We start from the raw sequence: 23,088 nt of genomic DNA on the forward strand, positions 1-23,088 counted from the left end.
TAGTCTCCCATACAAAAATTTATACATACATTGTTATGTGACCCTAATTGCTCTCCCCATACTGTGACAACACACTCCTCCTTTCCACTCCTGATTTCCCATGTCCATTCAACCACCTCTTAACCCTCTCTGCCTTCCCATCTCACCTCCCGACAGGTGCTGCCTGTTCAGTCTCTTGTATCTACTTGAGCTAAGAACCCAAACCTGTTGCCGCACGAGTATCACTTTATGTCCCACAGTCCAGTACAATCCCTGTCTGAAGAGTTGGCCTCGGAAATTGTATTAGTTCTGGGCTGACAGAGAATCTGGGGGCCGTGCTTTCCGGGGTTTCTCCAGTCTCATTCAGACCATTAAGTCTGGTCTTCTTATTGGAATTTAGGTTCCACACCCCACCTTTCTCCTGCTCCATCAGGGACTCTCTGTTGTATTCCCTGTCAGGGTGGTGATTGGTGGTAGCCAGGTACCATCTTAGATGCATTCTTTTCTACCTATGTCATTAAATTGCATTAAGTTTTATGGCTGCTTGTTATTCTTTTGACTTTTTGTTAGGCTTATACACACCTAGAAGCCTAATTTTTCAAATGAACTGCTGCCAAGCCAGTTCTTCTTTACCTTGAACTAGTGAAATAATTTTTTAAACTTTAAGTATGGACTTGTTTACCCCTTTTAAACTTTATTTAAATACTTTTGCATATTTTTTTAGCCTAATGATAATTTTGAAGACTGTTACATGTGATTAATTGTACTCATCAGCTGATCACATTCAACTTTGATAAACAGGTCTTCTGTATTTTATCATTCAAGTCATTGATAAATATTTTGAACAGGATATAATCTTAAGAGCACAACTTTGTGGCATTTTCCTAGAAACTTACTCTTTTAGATAGGAAATGATTATTTATCTGTGGTTGTTAATCACCCCCCTCCCCCCAAAAAAACCCAAACCTGCTGCCATCGAGTCGATTCTGACTCATAGAGACCCTATAGGACAGAGTAGAACTGCCCCATAGGGTTTCCAAGGAGTGCCTGGTGGATTTGAACTGCCGACCTTTTGGTTAGCAGCCTCAGCTTTTAACCACTGCGCCACCAGGGTTTATGGTTATTAGAGGAGGTATTTACTTAGTGTAAATTAACCTTAGCATCCTGTCAGTCATTTTATCATGGAGACTTTGTCCACCAGATGTAATTATTTGGGAGATGTGAGAATCTTAATATGGAAGATAATTGACCTAAGGCCTGATAAATCACTCAAGCCTTATGATAACTTCTATTCGAGCAGACCCTGTAATGAAGATGCAAACACCTGACTAAGCAAGGGAAAAAATATGAGGAATAGACTAGTGCAGAATCCCTACTTGGCCTAAGCTTAGTCTCCTTGCTTTATAAAAGAGTATATTACGGTATACTGTTAGAATGACCAATTTCCAAAAGTTTCTCCTTACCAGTTATTATCCATTAGGTGTTTTGAGGTTTTACTACATCGTAAGAGTAAATCATGGGCAGTAGTTTATTCCAGTAAGGTTTCTCTTCTTCATAATGCTAGAAATCTAAGTGCCAAGCCAGCTGATATTTAAGACTCATGTCATATGTTAAATTTCTTTAAGCCTTTATTTAGTCATGTTAATGATGATTTTTAAAAAAATTAAATATGCTGTGTTATTTTCAGTCTAGGAGTCCTAAATGGCCTTGGTCATTTTAATGAACTTGGAAGATGACACTGTTAGAGGTTGTGAAGTCTTAGTCTATACTTACGGTCTGTGCTTAAAAATTCATTCGATCAATGTTTTTAAAGGGAATATTAAAAATCTCTAGTGTTAAAAAAAGACACTGAATGAATGAATGAAGCCATTTATTGGCATTTAATAAAAATTGGTTCAAGAAGCGATTTTATTTTTGTTGGATATAACTTAATGTTAACTTGTATAACAAAATTTGTTTTATGCAGCATAGTGAAATCTTAGGAACTCATACATTAAGTCAGAATTCTTGCTTGAATAATCCTGAAGTGTCTTAATTCCTTTTTTTCTCCTTAATTGGCGGGAATGATGGCAAGTTTCTCTTTTCAGTGTTTAAGACTTAGACCTTCATGATTGCATGATCAGTCCAATGGCAGTAAGCAATTTGCTTTAATTAAATTTTAGGAAATAAATATAAGTAGAATTTAGCCTTTAAAAAAATATATATTGTTTATAAAATCACAGAGGTGTCTTTGATTAATGCAAAAGCATGAGGTGTTACTTTATAGTGATGAAATTTACAAACACATTAGCCTAAAATTAAATAGTATCATTTAGTTTCACTTTCTTTCCAGGTAAGTTATACCTTGCTGTACAGGTAGGTTGTTCGATAAATTTTGTAGTATTTAAGTACTATTAAGATGCTAGTAGATCACTGTAACTTAGACTTCAGGAGGTGTTAACAATTTTATAAATGTTCTAAAATTGTTACCTCCTCCCAGATGTTCTCTCATTCTGTTTAAATGGCTTTGATGTAGTTGTTGTTTAATAAATATTTGTTGAATAAGTAGTTACGCTTAAGTATCTTCTAGCGTCTTTTCACAAGATTTTAAGATACCCAAGCCCTCCTTGAGCAGTGCTTAAGAGCTCAACTGCTAAACAAATGTTGGCAGTTCAAATCCAACAGCTGTTCCTTGGAAACCCTTTGTGCGGTTCTACTCTGACCTGTAGGGTTGTGATGAGTGAGAATTGACTCTATGGCAACGGGTGTGGTTTTTTTAACCAGATTACTTTTAAATGAAAGTGAAACCAAAATAAAATTTAATTCTGAAGCAGATTTTCATGAAAATTTGACAGAGTGCTTATGGAGATGAAAAGTAAAACCCAGTAGTTTTTCTTGGGTTGTCTTCAGGATTACTTTTTTAAGATTTTAGCCATGTGGTGTGTATTATTTTGCATGACTGTAGAAGGTCAAAGCTAAAATGGATTTTTTGTATTCTTGCCAAGGTTTTCTTTTTTAATTTGGCTAATTGAAGATGAAAATAATAACTTGGCATTGAAGTTCTTGCCTTTTCTCCAGTGGGCTTTGGGGTTTTTTTTTCTCATGAAAATACCTTTGTACATTTACATAGTATATTCACATTCGTGATCTTAACTGATCCTCAGAGTACCTTGAGAGGAATACCTGTATTTCAAAGATGGTAGAACAGATTTTGGGATTAAAGGGCTTCCCCAGTGTAACAGCCGTCAATTCTTTCACAAGTTGTCCGGGGGTCTTTTCCCTACCTCCTTCTATTGTATTTTTCACATTTTACATAGTACCCATCATTATCTGCATTGAATACCTTTACTTATTTTTAAGGTACCTAGTAAACATGGTAGTTACTCAGCACTTATTAAGTCAAATCTAAACAGAAGAGATACCAAAAAGAGAATATAAAATAAGCACCTCAGTCTGGGAAGCTTGCCTTTGATATATACATTTGAGAGACATTCTAATGTCAATATATGATCCAAAGTTGCTAATTTTACTTCCATTTAAAAGGCAGCATAGTCCAGTAGTGAAGAGCATAGATAGACTCTGCAGCCAGACCGATTGGGTTTAAATCTTAGATCTGTCATTTTACTCGATCTTGAAACCTTTGGAAAATTACCTAACATCTTTGTGCTTCAGTTTTCTAACCTGTACAACGGGGATAATAATAGGACTCTACCTCTGAGGTGACGTGGTGGTTAAGAACTTGGCTGCTAACTAAAAGGTCAGCAGTTGAAATCTACCAGCTACTCCTTAGAAACCTTATGGGGCAGTTCTGCTCTGTCCTGTAGGGTCGATATGAGTCAGAACCGACCCGACACCTAGTAACAACCTCTGAGTTACATCTGAAGGGTATTGTGAATTTATATGTGTAAAAGCACTTAAGAACTGTTTTGGCACATTGTTAAGTGGTCGGTAAATATTGTGGTTTACTGTTGAGTTGATTCCAACTCATGGTGACCCCATTTGTTATAGAGTAGAGCTGTTCCGTGGGGTTTTCTTGGCTGCAATCTTATTGGAAGCAGTTTGCCAGGTACTGTTGGGTGGATTTGAACTGCCAACCTTTACGTTAGCAGTCTAGTGCAAACTGTTAATTAGCTGTGATTAGTTATATTGCCTACTTAGATCTTCTGAAAGACTTTTGAATGCGAATATCTCTTTGTGCCATTTTATGATCTCGAAAATTGGTATGTTAAAGTAAAACTTTGATAGCTTGTTTTAAAAATTCACTGTTTAAAACAACACAACAAAGTAAACAATACGTAAAATAAAAGAAATAGCAATAAAAATGAAAAATGGAAAAAAATACATATCTCAATACTAGAATTTTTTGAAGCATTAATGATTTTTTTAAATTTATGAGATACAATGCTTGATTCAAAAATGGACTATTTGTTATTTTCTGTCAGTTTTACATGTTAAATTAGTAACATAAGGAATACTCCTCAAGTCAAGGATTGGTGTACTTTAGGGATGCTTCTAGCCTGTGATGCCTTACATGTATTAGGTAAAGGAGGTCTACTTTCTTGTATTTTTATTATAATGAGTTTAAGTGTGAATTAATGTTTTCAGTGATATTTTCATATATAAAATGATGCTAATACCTTCGTTTGTGCAGTGATATGAGAAGAAATGAACTATTTGTATAACATTAATCAGTAATACTGACTCAGTTAATTCCAGTTATTTATGATAGGCATTGGCAAACTACAGGCCTGTGGACCATATTAGGGCCACAACTAGTTTTTATACAGCCTGTGAGCTAACCATGGTAATGTAACCTTTTTATGGTTGAAAAAAATAAGATTATTTTGTGAAACATGAAAATTTTTTGAAGTTCAAATTTCCGTGTCCAGAAATATTTATTGGAACATAGCTACACTCATTTGTTTATGTATTCTCTGTGGTCGCTTTTGTGCTATATCATTAGGGTTGAGTAGTTGTGACAAAGACCGTATGGCCCACAAAGCCTAAAATATTTACTATCTAGTCCTTTACAGAAAAAGTTTGCTGACCTCTGATTTACGTCATTCTTAAAAGAATGGCTGCAGTTCAGCTTTACTTTATGTATAGATGTGTTTCTGACCAGATTGTAATTAAAATGATACGTGATGAATCATATCTTCGGTTTGATTTCGCTTGTATTTTTTCTAAAAACTTTCATCAAACTGAAAATGTTTTTCTGTGAGCTTCATAAAGTCACAAAAACTGATATGCATAGCATATTCATTTCAAAATGTTTAATTTTATTATAACGTCTGAATGGTTCTTGGGGTTTTGAATGTTCAGTATCTACAATGGGTTATTTCTCTGCTTAAAGTGTGAAAGTTCTCTTTTTGTATCCCCACCTCCATAGTTTTACTTCATGTTGTAAATTTAGTTACTCAGGAAATGTATATTGAAAATACATGTGTCTGTATAAGTTCTGTATATAACGGAACTTTTGTAATTCCATTTCATTGGAATCCTGTACAGCTTATTAAGTGCTCAGTGTACATTATGATTAAAAACAAACCAAAATCTAAACTTTTTTTCCGGAGAACTGTTGTCACCAAATAGTAACCTAAGCACATATTCATTAAGTAGTTAGGTAAATTAGTACTATTTAAAATTTGATCATGGAATTAAGATTCAGGAGGGCAAGGAGTATCTCTGAAGCATTAAAGTTTTAATTTGCTTCCAGTAGGACTGGATAACTGGAATGAATACATATGGAACTATCATAGAGTTAAATCACTTTTAATTGATTAAATGCAGAGTCCTAGGCAAATGCTTTAAAGTGAGGTTGATAATACTGGACAGTTCATTTTCTGTTCTGATAAAATAGTCACCAACTTGCATCCTTAGTATTGTATATGTTAACAAATTGGATGTTCTCCAGATGTCCAGAATGTCAAACTTGCTGGAGAAATAAAGTTCCAGGTTATTTTATTTAGATATATTTTCTAGTTTGTTTTCAAGTACTGAAATAATGTTGCATCTTAATTGTCAGAGATTTTGAAATCCCATAGAACCATTGTTATCCCTTCTAATGTAATTTGCTTCAGAATATCAGTTTTTATCAATTAACATTTTGTTAACATTGCGGAGTATTTTAGAGTAGTTTGCTTTTGAGTATTATATATTTGGGTCGTTGATTTTTACCTGTTGAATGTTATTAGCTCTTTTTGCTTCAAAATGACTTGTATTAGAACTTCGGATTAAAAGTTCTAGCAAGCTCATTTAAAGTAATGTCAGTAGTTTTTTTCATGGTTGTGAATATTTCAAGATACTTTGGGTTTTTGTTTTAATTTTTAAAAGTCATTCATAAAGCTTAATTTTTTTTAATTGTGCTGTTTTTGTTTTTGCTAGTAAAATTAGCCTGAAATAAACATTTGAAGAGAAAAAAATCTGCTCTGTACTGACAGTGTTTTTAGAGAAATGCTTTTAGCCTGGGTTAATATGGTTAAGAGCTCAGCTGCTAACCAAAAGGTTGTCAGTTCAAATCCACCAGCCGCTTCTTGGAAACCCTATGGGGCAGTTCTACTCTGTCCTATAGGGTCACTATGAGTCGGAATCAACTTGACGGCCGTGGAATTGGTTTCATGGTTAATATGATTAAACTATTCTGGCATTTTACCGATCTTTTGGTTGCTGTCTAACGTATATTTAAATTGTAAAAAAATGAAGATTTCTCATTTTTAGCCTCAGATTAAAAAAAAAAAAAAAAGAAACGGTTGTAACTAATCTATGCATTGATCTATCTTGTGCTTGTAATGGGAGCTGATTTTTCCAAAATGTAAAATTTTATTATTTGACATGTTAGAGATTTAAACAAAAGCTTTTGTTGGTGGAGATAGGGTAAAATGAGAAAGTTTGGAAATTGTTCCACGTAAGCGTGGAAGAATAAGTGTACACATGATTTTTCCACTTTATTTTCTGTAACTTTTAAGAGGATAACTTACCACAAAAAAATGATAATAACTAATTTTCTGTATGGTTCATAAGAAAACTCAGATTTTGAAAAGGAATAAAAGAACTTCCAAATACTATTTTTGAAAATGACTTAATTTAAAATTTAGAATTGACTTTTTTGAAATCCATATTGTGTCTGCCTTATGGTTTATAAACTTCAAGTATTATACCATCACATAAATAGTATGGAAAAAAATGAATCCAACTATCAAACTCTTAACCGTTTATACTAGTATAGTAAGATTTTTATTTGACTACACATTTTGAAGTTTTTCAGTAGTTTAAAAAGTAATTATAGAGTGGTTCATTGGTGTATGGTTTGTAGAGTGGAAGAGTAGTTGCATCCTCTGCTCTTCAAGATAGCCTGGACTTGGCATAAAGTGGGTTGCTCTGTAAATATTTGTTAAATGGATAAATAACCAGTCCTTGCACAAGGCAGTGGTTAAAGCGATTGACTGCTAACCGAAAGGTCAGTGGTTCGAAACCACCAGCGGCTCGAAACCACCAGCAGCTCTGCTGGAGAAAGATACGGCAGTCTGCTTCTGTAGAGATTTATATAGCTTTGGAAACCCTGTGGGGTCGCTATGAGTCGGAATCGACTCTGTAGCAGTGGGTTTGTTTTTTTTCTCGCATGGCAAAGAAAATTGACTGTCTGGAACATATCTGGAAGCGGTCTTTTTCAAATGATAATTTTGATTCAAATCATTGTGAAAGTTTGTTTCATAGATGTTTTAAGCTTCCCTTCTATAACTTTTTTTAAAAACTAACTTCTGTTTAATTGCATTAAATATTTTTGGTAACTGTCAGGGAAGCATGAGTGTAAAAAAGTTCTAAATGATTTTTAATTATTTAGTGGTTTATTGTTAAATGTGACATTACTGCAGGCATAATTGTTAATCATACCTCATATTTGAGGAACCAATGTTAAAATTGCTTAGGTGAATTTGATTATACAAATTTTAATTTTCAGAGACGTCTTGAAAATGTTAGGTAGCAAAAATAAGTGAAAGTTAGTGAAAATTTTGCTAAGTTTGTGTGAAAAATCAAATTTTATGGAACACAACTGATGTAAGAATACATGATCAAATACATTTTGATAAGACTATCAGATTGTTTTATCATTTTTTTAACAGGCGGATTCTACATTCTAAAGGGGAGCTAAGTGAAGATAGACATAAACAGTATGAGGAATTTGCTATGTCTTATCAGAAGCTGCTGGCAAATTCTCAGTCCTTAGCAGACCTCTTGGATGAAAATATGCCAGATCTTCCTCAAGACAAACCCACACCAGAAGGTAAAATATCCTTAAAAACAAGCATTATGTTTTTATAAGCATGATCACTTATCTTTAGTCTTGTCAGGTGTTTGTTACTGAAATTCAAGTTTTAAAAATGCCTTCATTTTGTCAAATAGATAATGAGAAGATGGATTGGACCTTTGGGATTCTAATATTTCTGTATTTATCCTTATTTTAATTTTTTTTTGAATGATATATTATCATAAAGAGTTATTTTAGAGCTAAAGCTTACCTTGCAGTTTTATGAGATAAATGGTTTTCTGTATCATTTTGTGAGATGATTTATTTTCCATATCATTTCACTGATGTTTTAAGCTTCCTTCCTGATTGTTCTTCAGTCAGTAGGGCTCCCGATACATTACTCTTACCTTGTCACACCAAATACTTGATAAAATAATTTTATTTATGTTAGGTAGATAAGTGTAACATATCATTAATATTAAAAATATCAAAATAAATCACTTATAAAAGTGAAGTATTTGTAAAGTATCCTTTTATAATACAAAAAATATTTTATATTTTACATTCTCAGTAAGAAATAAGTATTCACTGTGAATGTTTTTACATTATTATATTTATGTATAATCATATACATAATTCCTACTACTAATTTTTTCATCAGCGAGCCTCAAAATTTTTTACTTTGAAAAGAAATTCCTCTGTAGAGTTTGTGTTTTGGTTGACTCTGGCTGGTTTCTCAGAAGTTTCTGAGTATGTATATTATAATATTTTAGAACCAAAATATTTCCATAGTATTTAGCATATTTTGGTATTGATTTAGTTGATTTGTTTTTATACCATGTTATCTCTAAATATTAGAATATTTTTTAATGTTGAAGGATGTCTTCTTTTAATGTTAAATGACTTTGAAAGTATTTTTAGGTATTTTTCCAGTAGTAATAGATCTCAGCAAAATTCTGAAAATATCTTTTTGAAAGACAGTTTCACTAGATATAGAATTTTAGAATGAGTTTTCTTTCATTACTGTAGAGATATTGTTCCACTGTCTTCTAGCTTGCATTGTTTCCAACAAGAAATCTGCTACCATTCTTTCTTCTTTACATAACGTGTATTTTTTTTCTTGCTGCTTCAAAATTTTTTTATCACTGATAGTAAGCAACTAGATTATGATGTGACTTGATATGATTTTCTTTGTTTCTTATTCTTGGGGTTCATTGAACTTCTTAGTTCTATGGGTTTATAGTTTTTATTAAATTTGGAAAATCATGACCATTATATCTTCAGATGTATCCCCCCCTCCCCCCCATCTCCTCTCCTATGGGAGCTTAATTACAACTATATTAGACCATTTGATGCTCTGTCCTTTTTGTTGTTCTGTACTTTTTTCTCTGTGTTTTACATTTCGGATAGTTTCTATTGCTGTTTTCAAGGTCATCTTTCTTTTCTTTTACAGTGTCTAATATACTGTTAATTCTACTGGAGATGTAGTTTTCTTCTCTAAAAGTTGATTACATTTTCCATGTCAGCGTTTAATGGTCTGTCTCAGCCTATCTTCTGGCTTGTTGAGCGTATAAAATACAGTTGTACTTGTTTTAATATCCTTGTCCTTGTCTGTTTATCATCCATGTCATTTCTCGGTTGGTTTTGATTGATTAATTGATTCATTTATCACCTCATTATGGGTTATAGTTTTTGCTTCTTTGCATGGCTAGTGATTTTTCTGCTTCTTTGCATGCCTGGTCATTTTTTATTGGATATATGCTGGATATTTTTGAATTTTTGTAAGTATCATTGAGCTTTGTTTTGGATTTCAGTTATTTGAAATCAGTTCATCCTTTCAAGGCTTGCTTTAAAGCTTTGCTAGGTGGGATCAGAACAGCCATTTGTCTAGGACTAATTTTCCCCACTACTGAGACAATACCCTTCTGTACACTGTCTGATTTCTGTGAATTCAGAGGTTCTTCCAGTCTGCCTTGTGGGCATACAGACTACTGTGGGCCCTGTGTGAACTCCTTTATGAGTGCTAATCCTTTTGGGTATTTTCCCAGTCTTACCTAGTTTCCTGACTCATACGGACTGATCAGTATTCAGCTAAATATTCAAGAGGGACCCTCTACAGATCTTTGAAGTTCTGTCTCTGCTGCTTCCTTCTGTCTGCTACTCTGTCCTGCAAACTCTAGCTGCCTTGGCTAGAGTCTTGCTAGATTTCAACTTTGTTGTTCTCAGCTCAGGGAGTTGCTGTGCTCTGCCTGGATTCCCCCTCTCTTTGCCTGGAAAATCTTTCCAGGTGGTAAGCTAGGGCAATCATTGGCTTGCTTTTTGTTTTCCTCTCAGGAATCACTTTCTTTGCTTCCTGATGTCCATTGTTTGAAACTGTGGTTTTATATCGTTTGTCTCGTTTTTTAAGTTGTTTTAGGCAGGAGGTTAAATCTGGTCCCTGGTACTACATTTGACCTAAAGGAAATCTCAGAACCTATTTTAAATCTGGTAGATTGTTCAGTGATCAGAATATCCTTTTTAACCTTAACAGAAATGAGATCATATTGTATGTGCTATTCTGCAACTGCTTTCTTTCAGCTAATCATACGTCTTAGATGTCATTTCACATCAGTACATATGTTGTTATTGTGTCCTGTCGAGTCCATTGTGACCCTATATGACAGAGTGGAACTACCCCATAGGATTTCCTAGTATGTAATCATTACGGGAGCAGATTGCCAGGTCTTTTCTCCTGCAGAGGAGCTGGTGGTTCAAACTGCTGACCTTGCAGTTAGCAACCGAGCACTTAACCACTGCGCCACCAGGGCTCCATGAGTACGTATAGACATATCCAGTTCTTAATTGTTGCATGGTAGTATCCTATTGTATAATTATACTGTGATTTACTTAGCTTGTCCTTTGTTGATTGACACTTAAGTTTATCTAGTTTTAGCTATTATGGTCAATGCTGTAACAAAATCTCTGTTTCTGCATCATTCTGTATGCATGCTAGTATTTCAGGGATAAAATCCTGGGTTAAAAGGGTATATGCAGTTTAAGTTTTATATTCAATACCAAATTTTCTTGCAAAGAAATTTACATACCATTGAGTATATGAGAACTGTTTCTGTATACCCTTTACCAAATTGCAGTTCTTTGATTTTTAAATTTCTGAGTGAGCTTGAGCATCTTTTCTTTAATCAGCTATTTTATATATAACTAAAAAAAAACAAACCAGTTGCCGTCGAGTCAGTTCTGATTTATAGCGACCCTATAGGACAGGGTAGAACTGCCCCATAGGGTTTCAGAGGAGCAGCTGGTGGATTTGAACTGCTGAGCTCTTGGTTAGCAGCTGAGCTCTTAACCATTGCGCCACCAGGGTTCCATTATATAGCTATATCTATATTTATGTATTTATTCTTTTCCTTGTGAAATACCTGTTGGAAGTCTTTAAACCCCACCTTCCCTTTTTTCTGTTTTTCTTTTAAAAATTGATTTATAAAAGCACTTTATGTATTAAGGAAATTATTCTTTTTCTCATGCAAATATATTATTTTTATATGTGCAAAATATGCATATTATTGAGTAAAAAGTGGAAGTGTCAGAGGCTTTTCATTCTTCAAGATAACCATTGTTAACAGTTTGATATGAATTTGTCCAGATATTTTTTTATATATATGTTTTTTTATATAGACAAAGTATATATAACTGGATGTCTGTATATAGTTTTATTCTTAATTTAGGTAAGATAGTTTGCTTGGCTTCTTTTTCTTTTTCCAATAATGTGCTTTTGAGAGAGTTCAGAGTCAGTTCATGTAAATATACCTCAATTCTACTTAACACCTCCACCATTCGTCTGTCAGTTTGTCGTACTGTGGTGACTTGCGTGTTGCTGTGACGCTGGAAGCTATGCCACTGGTGTTTCAAATACCAACAGGGTCACGCATGATGGACAGATTTCAGCAGAGCTTCCAGACTAAGACAGACTAGGAAGAAGGACCTGGCGGTCTACGTCTGAAAAAATTGGCCAGTGAAAACCTCATGAATAGCAGCAGAACATTGTCTGACATAGTGCTGGAAGATGAGCCCCTCAGGTTGGAAGGCACTCAAAATACGATTGGGAAAGAGCTGCCTCCTCAAAGTAGAGTCAACCTTAATAATGTGGATGGAGTCAAGTTTTCAGGACCTTCATTTGCTGATGTGGCACGATGCAAAATGAGAATAAATGGCTGCAAACATCCATTAAGAATCAGAATGTGGAATGTTCAAAGCATGAATCTAAGAAAATTGGAAGTCATCAAAAGTGAAATGGGCCGCATAAAGATGGATATCCTTGGCATTAGTAAGCTGAAATGGACTGGTATTGGCCATTTTGAATCAGACAGTCATATAGTCTGCTGTGCCAGGAATGACAGGTTGGAGAGGAATGTCGTCACATTACTTGCCAAAAAGAACATTTGAAGATATATCCTGCAGTATAACGCTGTCAGTGATTGGATAATATCCATACACCTGCAAGGAAGATGAGTTAAAACGACTGTTATTCAAATTTACACACCAACCACTAAGGCCAAAGATGAGGAAATTGATGATTTTTACCAACTTCTGCAGTCTGAAATTGATAAAATATGCAATCAGGATGTACTGATAATTACTGGTAATTGGAATGCGAAAGGTGGAAACAAGAGGGATCAGTAACTGGAAAATATGGCCTTGGTGATAGAAACGATGCCAGAAATTGCATGATAGAATTTTGCAAGACCAATGACTTCTTCATTGCAAATACCTTTTTTCAACAACATGAATGGTAACTGTACATGTGGACCCCACCAGAGGGAATACACAAGAATTAAACCTAGTACATCTGTGGAAAGAGATGTTGGAGAAACTCAATATCATCAGTCAGAACAAAGCCAGGGGCCAACTGTGGAACAGACCATTAATTGCTCATATGCAAGTTCAAGTTCAATCCGAAGAAAATTAGAGCAGGTCCACAAGAGCCAAAGTACGACCTTGAATATATCTCACCTGAATTTGGAGACCATCTCAAGAATAGATTTGATGCATCGAATACTAGTGACCGAAGACCAGATGAGTTGTGGGATGACATCAAGGGCATCATACGTGAAGAAAGCAAAAGGTCATTAAAAAGACAGGAAAGAAAGAAAAGACCAAAATGGATGTCAGAAGAGACTCTGAAACTTGCTGTTGAAGGTAGAGCAGTTAGGGCAAATGGAAGAAATGATCAAGTAAAAGAGCTGAATGGAAGATTTCAAAGGGCAGGTTGAGAAGACAAAGTAAAGTATTATAATGGAATGTACGAAGACCTGGAGTTGGAAAACCAAGGAGGGAGAAGGTTCTTGGCATTTCTCAAGCTGAAAGAACTGAAGAAAATATCCAAGCCTCAGGTTGCGATATTGAAGGTTTCTATGGACAAAATAGTATACGACGCAGGAAGCATCAAAAGCACGTGGAAGGAACACACAGAGTCTGTGTACCAAAAAGAATTGATCAATGTTCAACAATTTCAGGAGTTAGCATATGATCAAGAAATGAAAGTAGTGAAGGAAGAAGTCCAAGCTGCACTGAAGTCACTGGCAAAAAACAAGGCTTCAGAGATTGACGGAATACCAGTTGAGATACTTTAACAAACTGGATGCAGCACTGGAGGTGTTCAGTTATCTGTGCCGAGAAACTTGGAAGACAGTTACGTGGCCAACGGACTGGAAGAGTTCCATAGTTGTGCTAGTTCCAAAGAAAAGTGATTCAGCATAATGTGGCAATTATCAAACAATATCATTAATATTACATGTAAGTAAAATTTTGCTGAAGATCATTTAAACGTGGTTGCAGCAGTACATTGACAGGAACTGCCAGAAATTCAAGCCGGTTTCAGAAGAGGATGTGGAAAGAGGGATATCATTACTGATGTCCAGTGGATCTTGGCTGAAAACAGAGAATACCAGAAAGATGTTTACCTGTGTTTTATTAACTATGCAAAGGTATTTGACTGTGTGGATCATAACTATGGATAACACAGCAAAGAACAGGAATTCCAGAACACTTAATTGTGCTCACACAGAACCTGTATGTAGACCAAGAGGCAGTCATTCAAACAAAACAAGGGATACTACGTTGTTTAAAATTAAGAAAGGTGCGCATCAGCGTTGCATACTTTCACCATACCTATTCAGTCTATATGCTGAGCAGATAATCTGAGAAGCTGGACTATATGAAGAAGAACAGGGCATCAAGATTGGAGAAAGACTCATTAACAACCTGCGCTATGCAGATGACACAACCTTGCTTGCTGAGTGAAGAGGACTTGAAGCACTTACGGATGAAGATCAAAGACTACAGCCTTCAGTATGGATTACACCTCAACATAAAGAAACAAAAATCCTCACAACTGGACCAATAAGCGACATCATGATATGTGGAGAAAAGATTGAAGTTGTCAAGGTTTTCATTTTACTAGGATCCACAATCAAAGTAGCAGCCAAGAAATTGAATGACGTGTTGCATTGGGCAGATCTACTGCAAAAGACTTCTTTGAAGTGTTTAAAAGCAAAGATGTCACTTAGAGGACTGAGCTGCGCCTGAGCTTAAGCCATGATATTTTCACTTGCCTCATATGCATGTGAAAGCTGGACAATGAATAAGGAAGACTGAAGAAGAATTGATGTCTTTGAGTTATGGTGTTGGTGAAGAATATTGAATATACCATGGACTGCCAGAAGAACAAACAAATCTGTCTTGGAAGGAGTATTGCCAGAGTGCTTCTTGGAAGTGAGGATGGTGAGACTTTGTCTCAGGTACTTTGGACATGTTATCAGGAGGGAACAGCCTCTGGAGAAGGACATCATGCTTGATAAAGTAGAGGGTCAGTGAAAAAGAGGAAGACCGTCAACAAGATGGATTGACACAGTGACTGTAATAATGGACTCAAGCATGACAATGATTATGAGGATGGTACAGGACTGGGTAGTTTTTTGTTCACTTGTACATAGGGTTGCTATGAGTTGGAACTGACTCAGTGGCACCTAACAACAGCAGCAACACTTAACACCTGATTAATATTAAATCCACCATCCATCTGTCAATTTGTTGTACTCTGGTGGCTTGCATGTTGCTACGATGCTAGAAGCTATGCTGCTGTCACTTCAAATACCAGCAGGGTCTCCCACGGTGGACAGGTTTCAGCAGATTTTCCAGACTAAGACAAACTCTAAAGACCTGGTGATCTACTTCTAAAAATCAGCCAATGAAAACCCTGTGTATCACAATAGAATAACTTCTGATACCATCCTGGAAGGTGAGCCCCCTAGGTTGTAAGGCATTACACCATGGGCGCAACTGTAGACTCATGCTAATGATTATGATAGCTTAGGACTGGGCAGCATTTTGTTATGTTACACATAGTATAGCCATGAGTTGGAACCACCTTGATGGCAGCTAGCAACAAATATTACATTTGTAAAATAGTACATAGTGTGTATGTACAGCTTGTCAACCCTTATTTTATTAATAGATACTTGGGTTCTTTTCCATATTGCTCTGTTGTAAACAGAGTTTCAGCGAACATTCTTGTTCACATTTTTTGTTATTTCTCTGATACCAATTTCTTCAAGGAAAATTGTGGGGTCAAAGATTATGCTTATTTTAAATTTTGATAGATACTGAAATGCAATACCTATTTGTACTCTATTAAGATATGAGAGTACTTACTTCCCTATTGTCTTGCTAACCTTTGATGATATCAATCTTTTAAACACTTCATAATCTAATGGGTCAAAGTGATAAATGCTTGTTTTATTTTACGTTATCCTGATTAGTATTGAGGTTAAAAATGCTTGTTTTATTTTACATTATCCTGATTAGTATTGAGGTTAAGGATCTTTTCATATGCTGTCTTTTACTTTTCTGTTTGAACGCTTTATCCTTTTTTTTGTTTTGTTTGTTTTTTACTTGTAGGAGCTCTTTATACAGTGAAACCTGTGATAGCCAGAACTCGATGGGACTGCCTTGTTTTTCTGGGTCTCACAAGTTTTCTGCCTTCTACAGGGTTCAGTCTTTTTTTTTTTTTATTGTTGTAGTTTAAGTGAAAGTTAACATTTCAGCTTAGTCTCTTATGTAAAAATTTATACATACATTGTTACGTGACCCTAATTGCGCTCCTTATACTGTGACAAAATACTCCTCCTTTCCACCCCTGATTTCCCATGTCCATTCAGCCAGCTCCTAACCCTCCCTGCTTTCTTATCTCACCTCCAGACAGAAGCTGCCCGTTTAGTCTCATGTATCTACTTGAGCTAAGAAGCACACTCTTCACGAGTATCATTTTATGTCCCACAGTCCAGTCCAATCTTTGAAGAGTTGGCCTCGGAAATTGTTTTAGTTCTGGGTTGACAGAGAGTCCGGGGGCCATGCTTTCTGGGATTCCTCCAATCTCAGTCAGACCATTTAGTCTGGTCTTTTTACTAGAATTTGAGTTGTGTACCCCGCCTTTGTCCTCCATCAGGGACTCTCTGTTGTGTTCCCTGTCAGGGTGGTCATTAGTGGTAGCCGGGCACCATCTAGTTCTTCTGGTCGCAGGCTGATGAAGTGTCTCTGGTTTATGTGGTCCTTTCTGTCTCTTGGGCTAATACTTTCCTTGTATTTTTGGTGTTCTTCATTCTCCTTTAGTCCAGGTGGTTGGGACCAATTGATGCATCTTAGATGGCTGCTTGTAAGCTTTTAAGATGCCAGACGCCCCTCACCAAAGTAGGATGCAGGACATTTTCTTAATAAGCTTTGTTATGCCAGTTGACCTAGATGTCCCCTGAAAGCATGGTCCCCAGACCCCTACTCCTGCTACTCTGTCTCTCGAAGTATCTGATTGTATTCAGGAAACTTCTTAGCTTTTGTTTAGTCCAGTTGTGCTGACTTCGCCTGAAGTGTGTGCTGTCCTTCCCTTCACCTAAGGTAATTCCTGTCTACTGTCTGGTTAGTAAATAACCCTCACCCTCCCTCCCCACCCTTGTAACCATCAAAGAATGTTTTCTTCTGTGTTTAAACCTTTTCTTGAATTCTTATAATAATGGTCTTATACAATATTTGCCCTTCTGTGACTGACTAAATTCACTTAGCATAGTGCCCTTCAGATTCCTCCATGTTCTGTTTCACAGCTTCATCGTTGTTCTGTATCGTTGCGTAGTGTTCCATTGTGTGGGTATACCATAATTTGTTTATCCATTTATCCATTGATGGGCACCTAGGTTGTTTCCATCTTTTTGCTATTGTGAACAGTGCTGCAGTGAACATGGGTGTGCATATATCTATTTATGTGATGGCTCTTATTTCTCTAGGATGTATTCCAAGGGACGGGATTGCTGGATCTTATGGTACTTCTGTTTCTAACTTTTTAAGGAGGCACCAAATCGATTTCCAAAGTGGTTGTACCTTTTACATTCCCAACAGTGTATAAGTGTTCTAGTCTCTCCATAACCTCTCCAGCATTTATTATTTTGTGTTTTTTGGATTAATGCTAGCCTTGTTGGGGTGAGATGATACTTCATTGTAGTTTTGATCTGCATTTCTCTAAAGGCTAATGATCGTGAGTATTTCTTCCTGTGTTTGTTAGCGACCTGAATATATTGTTTTGCAAAGTGCCTGTTCATATCCTTTGCCCATTTTTTAATTGGGTTATTTGTGTTTTTGTTGTTGAGGTTTTGCAGTATTTTGTAGATTTTAGAGATCAGACGCTGATCGGATTTGTCGTAGCCAAAAATTTTTTCCGAATGTGTAGGTTGTCTTTTGACTCTTTTGGTGAAGTCTTTTGATGAGCATATGTGTTTGATTTTTAGGAGCTCCCATTTATCTAGTCTCTCTTCTGGTGCTTGTGCATTGTTACTTATGGTTCGTATTCTGTTTATGCCATGTAGTAGAGCTCCTAGTGCAGTAGTATCGTGTAGTTTTCATTGTATAGGTTTTTTACATCTCTGGTTAGATTTATTCCTAAGTATTTTATCTTCTTGGGGGCTGTTGTAAATGGTATTGATTCAGTTATTTCTTCGAAGTTCTCTTTGTTGGTGTACAGGAATCCAACTGATTTTTGTATGTTTATCTTGTAGCCTGAAACTTTGCTGAAATCTTCTGTTAGTTTCAATAGTTTTCTTGTGGATTCTTTGGGGTTTTCTGTTTATAAGATCATATCATCTGCAAATGGAGATACTTTGACTTCTTCCCTACCAATTTGGATGCCGTTTATTTCTTTTTCTAGCTTAATTGCCCTGGCTAGGACCTCCAGCACAATGTTGAATAAGAGTGGTGATAAAGAGCATCCTTGTCTGGTTCCTGTTCTCAAGGGGAATACTTTCAAAGTCTGTCCGTTTAGGATGATGTTGGCTGTTGGCTTTGTATAAACGCCCTTAATTTTTGAAGAATTTCTCTTCTATTCCTATTTTGTTGATAGTTTTTATTGTGAATGGGTGTTGCACTTTGTCAAATGCCTTTTCTGCATCGATTGATAAGATCATGTGGTTCTTGTCTTTTGTTTTTATGATGGATTACATTGATTGTTTTTCTAATGTTGAACCATCCCTGCATACCTGGTATAAATCCCACTTTTCATGGTGAATTATTTTTTTGATATGTTGCTGAAGGGTTCAGTCTTAACACTTTTTTATTGCTTGTGTTAGTGGAAAATATTTGTTTTCCTTCTCTGACGTATTTCCACCTTATATACGTTCCAGCTTTTGCAGGTTTTATTGTATGTTATGGATATTAATTCTTTCCTATAAAAGTTCCAGTGTTGTCTTGTTGTCTTTCCTTTGCTTTTGTTTATTTTTCCTTTATGGTGGATGGGTTTAGTGTCTTAGTAAGCTTGTGTTTATATATAATTGCTGTAAGGAATATAGGAATGAGGTTGGGAGCCAGTGTTTTGTTGTTTTTGTTGCTGTTACTGTTTTCCCTAACAACATTTAATTTAATGTGTAGTCTGACTTTTCTCAGTTATTTTTAATCTAAATGATCTTCTTCTAGTCATAATTTTTGTTTGGAGACAAGTACAATGAGAATAGGTAAGTTCCTGAATTGGTTTGTAATCATGAGGTAGAAAATGAATCACTGTTAATGTTTTGAGGTAGAAAAGGAATCATCTTTAATGTTTTGAGTTTAAGAAACTATAGTTGTATGTAAAGGTAGAGAGAGAGTTCGTGTGTATATGTGTAAATATATGCCTGGGTTTCCTCGTTTTACGGAGATAACTATATATTTCTTCATCTTTCCTGCCCTTCATTTCTAGTTACTTTATCAATTGACTAACATTTATGGCACTTTGCAGTGTACCAAGAATTATACCAAAATGGGGAGATGCTTTTTAATTAAGAGTTTGTGGACTACTTGTGAAGATACTTACAGTGAAACCTGTGAGAGCTGGAACTTGACAGGACTGCCTTGTTTTTCCTGGTCTTGCAAATTTTCCACCTTTGACAGGGTGCAGTCTTACTACTCTTCTATTGTTCTCTATTAGTGGAAAATATTTGAATTTTCCTTCTTCGACAGGTTTCCACCTTGCACAGGTTCTGGCTTTCGCAGGTTTTACTGTATAAGTGGTGTAGAGGGTCACAGTCATCAAAAATAATGCTTCCTGGGAGAGGTGGGACTTTCAGCTGTATCTTTCTAGGAATGGCCAAGTGTACACATTTCTTACGTTGGGTTAAGTTTCATGGAGGTAGAACTAATATATCAAATGACTACTTAATCTCATATTAATTGTTATTAAGAGAAAAACATCTTTATTATGTGTTATTGTCTGTTCTGGTTTCAGGGCTTTACTTAGAACACAATTTGTGTTTACATTTGATTTGATGTTAAAGGTGGCATGTCACATGTGCAGGCCATGTCCTTGTTGATTAAAGAAGGTTCTGTTAATTGAAGCACTCAAATTCAATAGCTATAAAATTGAAAATATAAAATACCTTACTTTGTCATATTTACCATGCTGTACCTAGAATGGTGTTAATTACCCGTGATTTATTTTGTTTTAGAGCATGGTCCTGGAATCGATATATTCACACCTGGTAAACCTGGAGAATATGACTTGGAAGGTGGCATATGGGAAGATGAAGATGCTCGGAATTTTTATGAGAACCTCATTGATTTGAAAGCTTTTGTTCCAGCCATCTTGTTTAAAGATAATGAAAAAGGTTGTCAGAATAAAGACGCCAGCAAAGATGATTCCAAAGGTAAATTGTAGAGGGAAAATATTTACATTACGTGCTATAAAAATTAGCTTCAAAATAGTATTTTCTAATGTAATTACTAGTTTTGCACTGTGAACATTGGGTCATTAGATTAAATGATAGAATAATATGGAATAGAGCATGAAAGAGTGATAACTGACATAATTTAACAGTGCCAGTACATTTAAGTTAATATGAATTAATTTGAAAATGTTTATTATATCTTGAAATGAATTCTTGTGCGATCCTGGTAAGATATGAATTTCTCTTAACTGGACTGTTAGTGAAAATATTACCTCTATAATACTCATTGTCTAGGCTAGATATTTCCAACTGTTCGTGAGGAAAAAGTACTTTAGAGAAATCAATAGCTTTGAGATCATTAACAGAGTGCTGACTGCTGGTGACACCATGTTTTTTGAATGGAATTATGCCAAACCTTAGAGATTGAAAACAAGAAGTATAAGGGCATGCTGACAGGGATTTGGAGAAATAGATAATTAAAAAGAAAAAAGCTTTTGTATTCTAGTATATCGATTAGGGACTGCATTATTAGGAAACCAAGCGTTCCTAGATGGTGCACATGGTTAAGCAGTGAACTATTAGCCGAAAGGTTGGCAGTTTGAATCCACCCAGAGATGCCTCGGAAGACAGGACTGGTGGTTTGCTCCTCAAAAGTCACAGACTTGAAAACCCAGTGGAGTGCAGTTTTGCTCTGCAGCACACGGGGTCGTCATAAGTTAGAATTAACTCAATGGCGACTTTTTTTTTTTCAATTAGAGAACCTAATAATTTTTATTTAACAATCACCTTATGCCAAGCCTCATTTTAGCACTTTATAAATAAGAGCTCATTTAATCCTTTTAATAGCCCTATGAAGTAGCTACTCTTGTTACCTTTGTTTCTCATATGAGGAAAGTAAGGCACAAAGAGGTTAAATAACTACCCACCAGACTTGCGGCAACATGGCGCTCTAGGCAGAAGCCCCACGCTGTCCCTCCACAGCAAAGATCTGAAAAACTAAGCCAAACAGAGAAAAGAGTAGTCCTGAAACCCTCACCATCAAATGAAGAGATAAAGAACTCAGCAAAGCACCAAATGGAATAAGAAACCGACAGAGAACAGAGAGCGAGGAGACATACATGCAGAAGTCCCCCATCAGCTAATGCAGCACGGATCCGCTGTCTTGGACTCCTGTCAGAGACCAGCAAATGGGGATATCAGAAAGCAGCTTCATGGAGCTTCCAGCAAGAGACAGAACAACCAGTAACTGGCGATGTATGCTCTCCCACCCCCGACCCTTCTTCACCCCCACTCAGCCTCCTCTGCTTCCCGCAGCCACAGTCTCTTGGTCAGGGAGCCCTGGCTGCTTGGATTCCACCCGCCCCCACTGGCCGACTCCCTGAGTGCCATTTGTTGGCTGCTGGTGTTGCTTTTTTCCGCTTCTTTTGATTTCTTCCTTACCTCTCACTACCTCCCCCTCCTTTCGCTCAAATACCTGGCTCCGTGCGCCATCTTTGCTTCTTCTGAGGGACTGTGGAGCTCCACTCGAGGATAGAACTGCTTCCTGGTCCATGCTGCCACGTTGGTGGGATCCTGGGGCTTTTTTTTTGTTTGTTTTGTTTTGAATTGTTTGTTTCTTTTCTTTTCCTTTCCTTGAGTTGGGAGCCCATTCTGGCTGGGCAGTGCTGCGCTGCTTGGGACCTACCCCCTCAGCTTGGACAGACATGCAGAGAGATCACTGAGGGCATTTCTTTTTTTGTGTTTTTTTTTTTTTCCCCTGTTGCTTTGGGGATTTTTCGTGTTCTTTTTTTTTTTTTTAATTTGTTTTGTCTTCTTTTCCCTCTTTTTCCCTTTTTGTCCTTCTTCATTACTCAGTTTCTTATCTCTCTGTACCTTCCTTCTCTTCCTTTCCCCTTAATTCCTGGCGCTGACTGACACCTCTATGCCTCCTAGCCAGGCTGTACTTCAGCACCCGGGAACAACTTCCCCAGACCTCGTAGCCACACTGGTGTGATCCCTGGGAGCTTTTCTTTTCTTTTTAATTTCTAATTTTTATTTATTCATTCTTTTTTTCCTGCTTCTTCCTACTTTTGTTTTTCTCTATTTCAGTCTCTCATCACTCCAATGGCAAGCTCCCCTAGCACTCTTTTTTGTTTATTTGTATGTTTTTGGATCCTGTTCCTGTCTGCGCTCTCCCATACCCATCTTAGCTCCACACATCACAGTCTTCCCCCTTCATCATGCCTACCTCCACTGTGTGCTTAACATCACACCACCAAGCAGCACAGGCACGGCCTACTGGAACCTGCCTTGCATTGATTACTGACCCGCCCTGGTGGCTGTAGTAAGTGACACAAACAACCCATCCCAGTAACTCCTCTTCAGCTAGATCTGCCCTGCTGTACCATATCTGATGACTGACCCTGCCAAATGGAGAAGGAGGTGAAAAGTATCGTGCCCACAGACGAGCAAACAACAAAGAACCCACAGCCCGGCTGCTCAGACATAGCAAAATTTAAAAAAAAGGACAAAACAAACAAATCTACAGTCAATAAACAAGAAAAATAACTACTGAATGCCCCGAAGACAGCAGACAATATCAAAACATTTACAAAAAAGGGACAGGATGGTTCCAGTAGGCTTCCAAAATAAAACACCAGATGACTTTCCAGTAGAAGA

At 36.5% G+C, this 23,088-nt stretch overlaps 1 protein-coding gene across 1 annotated transcript in view; it reads left to right on the forward strand.

The window, feature by feature from the left end:
* The window catches only part of UPF2 (UPF2 regulator of nonsense mediated mRNA decay), a 143,341-nt gene that overhangs the window by 14,421 nt on the left and 105,832 nt on the right, over positions 1–23,088 (forward strand). Inside the window, exons 4-5 of the mRNA XM_004379688.2 lie at positions 8,079–8,239; positions 20,212–20,409. Of these exons, the coding sequence (XP_004379745.1) occupies positions 8,079–8,239; positions 20,212–20,409 (359 nt within the window). The remainder of the gene's footprint in view (positions 1–8,078; positions 8,240–20,211; positions 20,410–23,088) is intronic.

The sequence above is a fragment of the Trichechus manatus genome, unplaced genomic scaffold, assembly GCF_000243295.1.
Source record: "Trichechus manatus latirostris isolate Lorelei unplaced genomic scaffold, TriManLat1.0 scaffold00067, whole genome shotgun sequence".
NCBI lineage: Eukaryota > Metazoa > Chordata > Mammalia > Sirenia > Trichechidae > Trichechus > Trichechus manatus.